This window comes from Cryptomeria japonica, chromosome 10 (assembly GCF_030272615.1).
Source record: "Cryptomeria japonica chromosome 10, Sugi_1.0, whole genome shotgun sequence".
NCBI lineage: Eukaryota > Viridiplantae > Streptophyta > Pinopsida > Cupressales > Cupressaceae > Cryptomeria > Cryptomeria japonica.
This window is the reverse complement of record NC_081414.1, coordinates 697,590,138-697,602,657: the sequence shown is the minus strand read 5'-3', so window position 1 is coordinate 697,602,657 and position 12,520 is coordinate 697,590,138. Positions and strand designations below refer to the sequence as shown.

The 12,520-nt window shown below is 33.4% G+C and overlaps 1 protein-coding gene across 1 annotated transcript; it reads left to right on the top strand.

Moving 5' to 3' along the window:
* The first annotated feature begins 2,763 nt into the window (after positions 1-2,763).
* On the top strand, positions 2,764-3,423 carry LOC131859138 (F-box/kelch-repeat protein At5g43190-like). Its single transcript, XM_059212692.1, has one exon. It carries the CDS (start codon positions 2,764-2,766, stop codon positions 3,421-3,423), a length of 660 nt encoding a protein of 219 aa, XP_059068675.1.
* Positions 3,424-12,520: the final 9,097 nt, after the last annotated feature.

Here is a 12,520-nt window from a genome sequence, read left to right as displayed (position 1 = left end):
ATTGTGAAGTTGAAAGAGAAACCTTTAACAGAGTAAAAGACTCTAATCAAGTCTATAAATTGTAAAGCCTCTAACCAGGTGCAACATTTAGAATAAATGTTGTAAAATCCTTTAGCAAGGTAGATCGAACAGATCTTGTTACTCCTAATAGGGTAAGCTATCAAAAATAGCTAAAATGTAGCTCTAACCGAGCACTCTTTATTGTAGTAGGAAATTTGTGGGTACCATCCCCACCGCAGTTTTTCTCTCTAACCAAGAGTTTCTGTGTAACCAAAATATATGTGTTATGGAGTGAATCATGTATGATTGTTATCTATTTGCTTTAACTTTATTTTATGTTACTGCACTATTTTGTTTATGCATAACAGTAAAATTATTATTTAAGAAAAGTTTTGGAGTACTGATTCACCCCTCCCCTCTCAGTACATTAGCTTTCCATATTGGGCCTAACATATATCAGTATAGATATAGAGAAAAAGGAGAAAAATAGGTATAGAGGGAGATGGATATGGAGAGAGAGAGGGGGTAAGGGAAAGAGAGAGAGATAGGTAGAGAGGGAGGGAGATAATGAGAGATAGATGTAGAGTAATGGAAAGGGAGAGATATATAGAGAGGGAGAAATAAGAAGAGGTGGAGATAGGGGAGATGTATAGATAGGGGGAAGATAAAGACATATGGGAAGAGAAAGAGAGAAAGAGGTAGATATAGAGAGATAGAGAGGGAGAAGATAGAGAAGGAGGAAGGCAGATAGGGGGATAGATATAGAGGGTGGAGAATAGAGAGATGTAGGTAAACAAAGGGAGAGAGCTAGGTATAGATGGAGAGAGAGAGAGAGAGAGAGAGAGAGAGAGAGAGAGAGAGAGAGAGAGATAAACATATTAATCTTAGTGAAGTTTTCATTTTTATGGATTGATATAAAGAGATATGGAAAGAGAGAGAGGTAGAGATAGAGAGAAGGAGGGAGAAGATAAATATATAGAGGTAGAGAAATAGAGGAATATCTCTAGAGAGGAAGAGAGAGAAGAGGGGACAAAGAAGGAAAGATAGATAATATATAGAGGGAGATGGAGATGGAAAGGAAAAGAGGGATACATATAGATAGAGGGAGAGGGAGAGGTAGAGAGATATAGAGATAGATGTAGTAAACTATATTGATAGAAAGGGATAGAGAAAAGTAAGAAAGAGATAGATAAATGGAGAGATAGAGAAATAGAGTAGGAGAGATGGAGTGAACAAGAGAGTTGTGGAGATAAACAAAGATAAACAGAGATAAACAGAGATAGGGAGAGATATAGGGAAATAGAGACGAATGGGATAAAAGTGAGAGAAAGAAAAGAGGTGAAAGAGAAAAGTGGCATGGGTTAAAACAAAGAAACTTAATATGATTGATATTTTGTAGTATCTCAATACTCAAGGGAAGTTAAATTAGAGGCACTTAAAATGGGTTGTTTTTGTAGACTTATACTTATGTTTTGAAGCACAAGAGTGGAAGGTCAAACAAAGTTGCAAATGCCTTAAGTAGAAGGAAAAAATTGTTGACATATTGAAGGTGGAGGTTGTTGGGTTTGATGAACCCAAGAGCTTGTATTATATTTTTCTATACTTTGTAGAGGCTTGGAGGAATTTATTGGAATCTATTACTTTGGATAGGAAAAAATGGCTAGACTTCTTAATCCAATATGGGATGTTATATTTTAAGAGAAAATCAAATGCCCAAGTCAAATGTTATAACTCTTGAAAGTTGTGCTACCAAATTTTAAGTTTCAAATGAAAACTTTCCTAGGTGGGAAAATGAATGATTGGACCTATAGCACCTAGAAAGCGGGAGTTACCCTTTCTATAACATTCTAAGACAATACGTTATTGATGCCAATAAAGAGGTGAACATAGATTATAGAAAATACTTTCATTAGTGTAAATTGTTTCTCAAAATTATAATGTTTTTTAAGAGAGTTGATTATGTTTGTAATGAGTTAAGCTCATTATATTGTTTTCTTAGAGAATTGATTATGTTTGTAATGAGTTAAGCTCACGTGACTGTAACATTGTAATTTATGAATCTGTAATTCCATCTTATTGAAGAAATAAAAAGTTAAAAAATAAACATTCTAGGAAGTTTCCCACAAACCGACCACCTTTGGTCAAACTACCTCGTGTAAAGAATTGATATTAATTAGTGGACCCTCTCTTATCTTAAACAACGGTGCATTGACAACAAAAATTCCTCATCGCCGTGGTTGGTTGGCTTTCTTTGACCATGATTTTCATGCCTGCGATATGACTCGACAAATCTCTATTTGGGATAATTGTCTTTAGGCGTGAAAATGGGTGCTCTTAGAATTCGTAAGCAAACAATGTGGTCAGATTTGCCTGAACATCTAATGGAGAAGATACTGGAATGTCTTCCAGTGGACTGCTTCTTCCGTTTCAGGGCTGTTTGCAAGGCCTGGAACACTCTCTTCTCATCGCAACATTTCAATTTCATAGCAAGAAATAGCCAGCCATTTCTCATTCTTTGCCCTGCCAAAACCCAGCTGCACCCACTAATTTATTCCTTCTTCACGCACACTTGGCGAACCATTTCTTTATCTTTCATGCCTCATGATTGCCCCATCAATTTCAGAGGATCTGCTTCTGGGTTGCTTTTGGCAGACATTAACGCCAATGTTTGCCTTTTGCTTTAATTCTCCAATACTTTGTGTTTGCAATCCTCTTACCCAAATGTAGTCGACGCTGCCAAAAATGGTTTCTGTGAGTAGAATCATGGCCAAGGCAATTTTACCAGTAGGGAATAAGATGGACGAATATACAGTCATGGTGGTGGGCATGAGCAGCGCTGGTACAGTTGTAGTAGAAGCATATAATTCGACTACAAAGGCATGGAAAGTTGCAGGCAACATTCCTGTTGTGGTTATAAGAAACGAAAATTTGTTCTTCTTCAAGGATTCTTTGTTCGGTGTGACTGGCAGTGGGGGCATAATGGCCTACAATATTGAACAGGGGATCACCAGAGTTATGGCTATGCCCACAGCAGATGCCAACACTTTGTGGGCTCGGCTTGTTTGTTGTAAGAGTGGTGTGTTTGTAGTTGGGGTAATCGAGGATAATCACTGTTTGAAAGGCATAATTATGTGGGAGTTAGTTTTTCAGAAGACGGCAAAGGAGGATTATAGGTGGGAAGAGATTGGGAAAATGCCCAGCTCTGTGTGTGAGGAATTTAGGAGGAGCTCCAATTCAAATTGGTTTGAGTGCGTTGGAGTAGGAGATAAAATCTGTTTCAGAGCTAATGAGAGCATGGAGATACTTGTGTATGATGTGAGCAAAAGCTCTTGGAATTGGCTGCCCAAGTTTCCTGCAGATTTGAGATATGTGAGCATGAGATGCCTTCCATTGGAAATTATGCCAACTACTAAATTCTCTTAAGTTTGGGGCGGTGCAGCAACTCTGAAGATTCAAAATTGGTACGAAGCATATATGGGACTAAATGCAGGAAGGAGTTGGACATATACAATTGTGAAAATTTATTGTTTGATTGTTTATTTTTTTTAATAAATAGCTCGCCAGTCAATCATATATGGGAAAATTGCAGGAAGGAGGTGAACAGATACACTTGTGTATTGCAAATCCTTGGAAATTTATTCTTTATTTGTTTATAGCCTCATTTTAAAAAATATATAAAATTTATTTACTTCAATAATTTTGGTTTGAAGGCGGCTGGACTTATTTTATTACTAAATTTCTTGCTTTCAAATAGCTCGTTCTAGGTTTTATTAGAAGTATTTGTAAGCCATCTTTGGTATGCTTGTGTATTGAATGGAGTTGTTATAGATTATGTAGGGAATTCAATAGAAAGCGATGCGTAGTTGTTGAGATTTTTCTATCGTTGTACTCAATTATTGGGCTTTAAATCTATCAAATTAATCATTCGTTTACGTGTGGTAACGGCTCGTACCACAAACAATGGTGTGTTGAGACGAACATCCCGGCCGCCATGGATGACTGTTTGATTATGACTTTCAAGCTTGCGATTATGACTTGACCGTACATATTTTGTACTTATCAGCTATAAATATTCAGCCATCCGTATTTGGTGAAATTGACTCCAGTTATGAAACATGGGTGCGCAGAGAATTGTCTACAATATTGATAGAATTTACAAATAAATAATATGAGTGTAACATATTTTCTCATATATTTTATATTGTGGTTAATGTAAGAAAATATCTGTATATTCTTATCTTTGGTACTCATTTAGTATGAAATTTGTCAATAATATGACATTGGTGGTGTAAATCTGCTTTCATTTGATATCAAGTCTAGTTCAGGGTTGAAGAAGACAATTTTTTTTTTGTGGTATTGATTCTTAATTTGAGTGAAACTTGGTTATAACTAATCTTGTTTTAAGGATAGTTATAGTGAACACTTCGACAATGGATGTGGACAAGATCAATGGAATCTATTGTGGGCTTTGGAAGTTAATGTTGGAGGTGTAGACGTCCCAAATTTACCATCAGTTTTCTATACCAACTTTCTTATATATTAATTAAATATGTTAGTATTTAATTAATTACTTTAACCATTCAATAACAATCAATTCTTCCATAAGATTGAATCAATCAAATCAAATTAAATTACCTTAGTCCCAGATCCTCTAATTAAATCAATCAATTAATTCCCATATTAATTTAAACTCCTTGCACTAAAACCAAGAGCCGGAGTCAGGACCAGAGAACCTCTAGATTCATCATGGAGGACTTGGAGAAAATTAACAAGAAGATTATTCAGAAAAATGTTGAACTGGTGCACTCTCTTTGTTGAGTGCTTTGCCCTGTTTTTTGGCTCTGTTGGTTTTGTTTTTTGGCATTCGGTCTGTGTGGGGTTTGTCCCCTGTTTTTCTTAGGCTTTTTATCTGGTTGGCTGCTGGCCTTGGTCTGTAAAACTCTGGGTTTCGAGTCCCTGTAAAACCTGTTTATCTTTATCAAAAACATATCCAGGCAGACTTTGTTTTTCCTGTAAGCTACAACCACATATTTCCTATCAGAAGACTCTAACCCCCTCACATTCTAATTGCCAATCTTGAAATTCATTATGGGTTAGGAGGGATGGGACTTCCTTGATTCTCACAGAGCCTATCAAAATATTTGGGCATCTTATCCTCTTTTCCCTTTTTAGAGATATTTTTCTTAGTGAGCTAGAGTAAGGGTTTTTAGGTCCGTCATTTAGTTTTTTTTTCTTACTATCTTCTTTCTCTGATCATGCCTTCAGTTTGAAAGGAAGGATGTCCATACTAGAAGCCAAGTATAGGGGGCTCATACAAGATATCAGCAATTCTTTACTAAAGGAATCATCTCCCAATTTTAGGCTAAAGCAATCGACTTCAACCCCATCCTCAACTCCTTGGTTGGATACAACCAAATTTAATTTGACTACCTCTGCTATAGCTTTAATGGTCTTTAGAGCCAATTCTTGGGCATTTTTGGCTCCTAGGGACCCTTTCACTTTTGGGTTCTACTTAAGTTTAGGTCTATGATCCCATCTTTAAGAAAAGATGTGTCATTGGCCCTAATAATATCTAGTTCTCCCTCAAATAGAAGGTCATCCAAGGATATACATTTTTCCATAATCTTATTAGAGACCAATTTGTCTCCCTAATTGAGCTCATTTTCCCCATTAGCTTCAACAACACTACCTTTTTCAAAGGAGTCTTTTTGTTTTACTTCTCTTCCTTTTTAGACAAGTTATTATCTATCAATTAACCATAAGAGGGCTTGAAAGCCCCAGATAGTATGACCATGGCTTTAGGGCAATCTTTTCTAAGATGCCCATTTATTTTGCATAGAAAGCAAGAATTTAATGAGCCCAAAATTTCAATTTCACATGCAATAATCTTATTTTCTACTTGAAAAGATATAATTTTATGAATTTATGTATTTGGGTTTAAAGAGATCAAAACCATAGCATTCAAATGGAGTAGAGTCATCCTAGACTCTTCAATTTGCATTATATTCTCTAGGGGTTTTAACATACTGGGAAAAAATTCCCAGAGCCAAGGAAGAATGTTCTTCAATTCTACCCAATTGGGAGTAGACCTAGCAACTACTTCTCCAAAATCTTCTTTGGGCGACAAAGGAGGGGCATGAAACATAGACTCTCATAAATTCTAGAATTGTTTTTTAATCACCCCCTCTTGCATCCCATAATTCCTAAAGAATATTATAAAGATACCTCTTTGAACCATTCTATAGAAGAACACATGAATTCCCATTCTTTTACCCCAACTAAAGCAATCCAATCAACAAATTTCTTTGTAGAAGGCAATAAATTAGCATCTAGATAAACAAAGAATATAGCTATATTCTTAAGCCTTAATTCTTTTGCTCTGAGATCTTTCAAGATATCATCATTGGGAGAAATGAAGAGGACCTTAGGGTTGTAGGGGATCTTACCAAAGTCTCTTTCTCTACAGTTTTCAACTTCAAGCACACTTCTATATCCAGTTTTGTTTGTAGAGACCCCCAAATGTTTCTTTCCATCCACTGAGGTTGTGTTGGCAGGGAGAATTTCTCCATGATTCTAAACAAGAACTATTGTGTTTGGGAAAATATCACAAATTGAATCTAAATTAGCCACATCCTTGTATGAAGCCTTATTAATATTTGTGACATTCTTTTGGCTCTAATTTATTTTAATTTGAGGGGCTACATTAATTTCATTTTCACAATGCCCTTGGTTGAGCATGTCTACCTCATTTTCCATAGGTCAAGCTATCCTAGGTGAGGACAATCAAAAGTAGGCATACTGTGACATATTTGGAAAGGTAGGAGCAATAAATGCAAAACACAAGCCTGACCTAAAACCCTACAAGGGGTAAAAGCATATCACAAGGGGAACCAAATTTAAATTTAAAAATATTGCCAAAGAATATCAAGAAACCTAACAAAGTCTCACAACATAAAACTCTCAATTGGACCAAATAGATTAAAAAAAAAAGGCAAAGTTGCAGGAAAGAGGAACAAGAGTATGAAGATGCCTAGGCATGGGGAAGGAGACGAATCTGATCTTGCTATAGCAAAAGCCAAACTCCAGGAAGCAACAATGGCAAAAAAAAATTCAGGTTCCCCAGAGCTTAGCACTCACCTGGTTGAAGTTTTAAAACTTTAAGATATTAAACTTTTAGAAAAATCCTATCCTAATTTATTCTTTCAACCTTTTTAGTGCATCTAATTGGATAACAGTTATACTTTCAATGTTAAGTACAAAATTATATAATAGTGTCTGTAACAATGCCACTATACCAAATGCATGACTCATTTGTATGCAAGAGCAATCTCAACCAAAAGATTAAATAATAATTTTACCATTTTGGATATGTCAAGCTTTGAATCTCATTAAAGCCATGATGGGATATGATATGCTAACAAACACTAGTGTTGCCCACTCTTGAGTATTTATAGACCTAGAGTATAAAGAGAAATTACATGTGCATGAATTTAATATAACATGCTATAGATTCAATAACCATCAAACTAATAAATTTTTTACAAGATCTAAATAAATAAACTAATGAAGTGGAAAAAAGAAATTAAAAACATAATGATTATTTAATGCATGTTGAATCAATGTTACAAAGTACATATAAGCTAATCCTTATATAGAGATAAACAATGTATGATAAGTGGAAACCAACTAAAAGTAGATATCCTTGATAGATGAATCTAAGTAGTGTTATCACTCACAAATAATGGAGATAACTAGATGAACTAGCATGACATAAGGAATTTTATTCTACTAAGATGAGATTAGTGATAGTAAGTTGTGTATGACATGGATACATGACTAATTGACATAATGGCCTAAGTGATCTTATATTAACTAGGTGTTTATAATATAATATAATAATAAAATAATTACAAGTAAAATAAAATGCACCAATATGTAGGTTGGGGATGTGTTTATGAGATACCGATTCTTGAAGTAGTTTCTTCCTCTACCTCATTGAGGAGGAAGAAAATTCGATAATAGATAAGATCCCAACCGTACATGATATACTACTTAGAAAGATGCATGATAATTTTGCTATACTGTGAAATGATTTTCATACTCTTTCCAATCAAAAAGATGAATTATTCTATTTCTATAAAGATATGGAAAACCATGTGGATTTCTTAAGGGTTGTTCATACGAACAATATCTTGGAGGTGGTGGGTGTATTATCTACCCCATTTATGTCTATTTAGGGTGTTGTTTATTTCCATCTATGCATGTTTTTTAGGCCTAGGATGGAGTTGGGGAGTTGTATTTTGGTGACTAGGAGATTTAGTGTCTAAGAGAGTAAAGGGGTAGTAATTTGAAGGATGGAAGATAGGTGCATGACCTATAACAATTTTAGGTAGTTTATGTAGTTAAAAGTGTGTTGATGTTTGCATTCCAACTAGATGTTTTTAACTATTTATTTCCTCCTTTGATATAAATTTGTATTAAGATTATCCCTTTTTGTTCTAATTTTCTCCTTGAGTGAGGTCCTTATTAACCCTTGACTTATCAATCGATAAAAAGATAAAATAATATAATTTACAATTAAAAAAATATTTTGATAAGAAAATTCTTCTAAAGATCTGGTATAAAACCTTAAGAACCTCAAAAAATGAGACAAGCAAGAGAACTTTACTATTCCACAACTCACCTCATTTAAGCACAAAAATAAGAAATGATCATTTTATTTTATAATTAGAAAAAAACACCTTCAATTAAGGATCAACATAACTAAACAACCTTCAAATTTTTTTTGTCATTGCAATTACACTATAAAAATACTGTCTTTTTGGAAACCATATAACTAAAAGACACTTGTTTCCAAAAAGACATTTATGTTTCTAGTCGTTGAATTGCAAATACTGCCCTTTTGGAAACAACACCAATACAGGAGAAATATGGTTTTCCTATGGTTTGCAATACTTTAAAACTTTATTGATTTTTCTTCTTTTTCTCATTTTTCCCCTCATTTTTTTGGTAAGGTATTTGTTTTCTTTTTCAATTTACAAAATTGGAGAAAAAGTATCTTCTAACAAATAAAAATTGAGGCTTAGAGGAATTTTTATGATGGGTTTCCAATGTTTTGAGCACTATTGATGTGTCTTCATAATGAAATATGAGTTATGATTCTATTTTGAGGATTCCCTAGTGGGCATGTATTGAGGCATGCTTATTTGCACAAGGTTCATTTAAACCATGTATTTCAACTTGATGCATTGTGGGGCTCTTGTGATTAGGGTATTAAAAAAAAGCTTGTTTAATGCATGACCCTAGGTTTTTTTGTGCTCCTTGAAATAAAAATTTGCATGAAATTTTCAAAGCTTGTATTGATTTCTAATACTGTTCCTTACTAATGTTGTCACTAATCTATATTTTCCTTTTTCTTTAATTAATCTTTTGCTACTATTTTCTCATTTGTAACTAGTGGTGCTAGAGTTTTGTTTATGCTTCTGTATAGCTCATGAGCACAGTGGCGTGGTGGTATTATTTTAAAGCCTTTGATATCACTAGGATCTTATGCTTGTGTTTTTTGAATTGGTGCCTTTTCAGCTTGGATTGTTCCTTTTCTTCCATAGGTGGCATATTGTAGGATGATAGGGATTGTTTCTTTAGATGGTGGACATCTTGGATGTTGTTGTAGGTGTCTGGATGGAGCACAAGAGCATGTTTTGGATCTATGTGGTTTCATGAATGGCACTAGTGATGTGTTTTCATCAGGTGGCTCTTAGTAGTGTAAATATTATGCTGATATGACTCCTATAAGGTCTTCGTTAAGTGGGAGATAATTTGACTTCAAGTGGGAGAATGTTGGAATGTGAAGTGAATTATGACTCTGCTTCCATATGTGTCATACATGTAGTTGTGCAAGTCACACTTGCCATATTTATTAACTTATCTTAAATTAGGACTATAATTCCGTATGTGTCATACGTGTAGATGTGCAAGTCATAGTTACTATATTTAGTAAGTTGGACCTTCAATTACGACTTCGCAACTCAGTTGTTATATATTGCTTGAAGTCATGTTTTGTATAACAGTTTTGAGATTGTATTATAATTGTTTCTATTGATAAATAATACAATGGCTCTTTGGTTTTTGAGTGTGGGGTTTTTTCCCCATGGTAAAAAGATCCAAGTTCTATTATTTTGACCTTTTTTTTTTTTTTTTTTTTTTTTTTTTTTTTTTGTATTTTGATTATGTGTTGTTGAATCTATATATATGCATGCTATTGAAACTATGGTTTGATCTTGCAAGATCTTAAGTTGAAATTGTCACATCTCATTTAATTAGCCTAGTTTGATTATTGAATTATTATGTAAATTAATTATTAAGAAAATGGTTAGGAAAGATGATTGAAGTATGTAAGTGTACTAATTGCACTCTCTTAGGTTGGAGAGAGAGAATCATTGAGAAAAAGGTTCTAGCCAGTGAAAGGTAACCTATCATGATGAGATTGATTCACACACTCACTTAGGCTCCTATAGTTAGGTTGCATGTGTGTGATTAGGGTTAAATTTTTTTGTTTCAACATAGGATTAGTGGTATTACCTTGTAAGTGGTGTATATGTGTGTGTGTATAGGGAGAATGAAACGTCTTTATATATTTCTAGGTTAATTAAATAATTACAAAAACTCATGAAGTATTACATCAAGAACCAAACTTAACACAAGAGTTTGATATTCGCAATATGTAGATATATTTTAAATTCCATCTAAATAGATCTCAAACTAATTGGGTGTGAGAATACAAATAGCATTCCCTTTTATTTAAATATTATTTTACTAAAAATAATTTAATGATAATATTATTAAAAATTAATTATATTTAATAAAGACATTATAACCTATTTTTAATTTATTTTAAAAAAATAAAATAAAGTAAATAAACCAAAATATTCAAAAAATACTATTAAAAGCATGTATTACCTTATTAAGAAAATAAATTTCTCTTCTCCACGTGCTTGAAGATGTTCACACAATCTAAATGTGAAGGTAATGCAGAGGAGCTGACAAAAGATCGAGGAATCTGGCTATACCTAGTTTTACACATGCCAATTACATTAGGCTAGAAAAAAAGAGGAAAATATATAGTTTCTAGAGACTCTAATATATAGTTTATGTAGTGCAGGAGGCACCCATGCATTTGGAGAAGGCAATCAAGAGGTTTTCGTGAGGACTTAGGTGATTTCATGTATGTTGAGTCTTTCTTTAATTGTTAGTATAATTTTATTAAGATCATGGTTGTTTGCTTGACCTTTATTATTGTTCTGTTTGGTAACCATTAAAGGATTCCAAATCTTTCATCTCAATTTTTTGGAAATGCATTCTTTTGCCCAATCGATTGGTATGCTTCACAAAGGTAGGGTTCCATTGTTATTAGTGGATACATTAAGTGAAATCTTTGATCAAAAAATTCCAAACTCATCCTTAGTTAAGAGAATGACTAATTGTAGGCATCAAATTTAGATTGTAAAGTCAAGTGGTAGGTTAGTTTAAATCTATCTTTTCCTCTCTTCCTATTAATACTTGTTAAGCTCTTTAAGAACATTATATGCAATGTCTCTAGAAAATATGCTTATGACTCCCTTTTCACTCAATCTCGAGGTTTTAACATAGTTGTTTATCACTAGATTAATATCATATAATTTGGCTACTTCATAGTACATATAAGAGATGTGGTAGCAGCACTGAAATACCATTAGCTTTTTAATTGTTATTTGGACTTTTCTATTGGGTGAACTCACAATAATGGTTCCCACTTTTTTTCCACTTTTGACACTGAGATGAACATTTTAAAAATAATCTTCACTTTCTGACAACTATAAATTTTAAACTATTAATAATTTGAAGATGATTTTCCATCTCCCTCGAAAAGTAGTTTCTAACAGCAAACTACATTTTTTAAGAGTGATGTGCCTCCCAAAATGCATAACTTTTTTTCTATAAATTATAAAAACCTCAATTCTTTCAAATTTTGGTTTGTAACATCAATATCCAGGGCTTGCGGTTGGTTTGATAGTGATATGTTGAATATTTTTCATTTTATCAAGTTTTGAAGTCCTACTAATTATATTTTAGACATAGGTGTACGTTTGAACACATAACTTGTTCTATATATATCAAAATTAAATTTCGTTTTTTGTTAGAAAGAAGAATTTAATAGGCCAGAGATATTTTCCATAATTTTTTTGAATTAGTTTCCTATTTTTTCCAATGCGTTGAACAAAGAAGTTTATGTTCGGTGAAAAACCAATATTTCATAAAATTAAAAAAACAAGAACATAATAAATTCACAATGTAATAAAATTATACTTTTTGGAAAGATTGCTTTGAGAACTACCATCTTATATTTTGGGGTTATCAATATTCTTTAATTTGAGCCTTGAAATAGAGGGTTGAAGGTTAAAAATTTTCAGAATTTTGAAGAATTTGGGGAGAGATGTCAAAAAAGGGTGGTTCGTACGAATAGGGGTTCAAATGAAGGGGG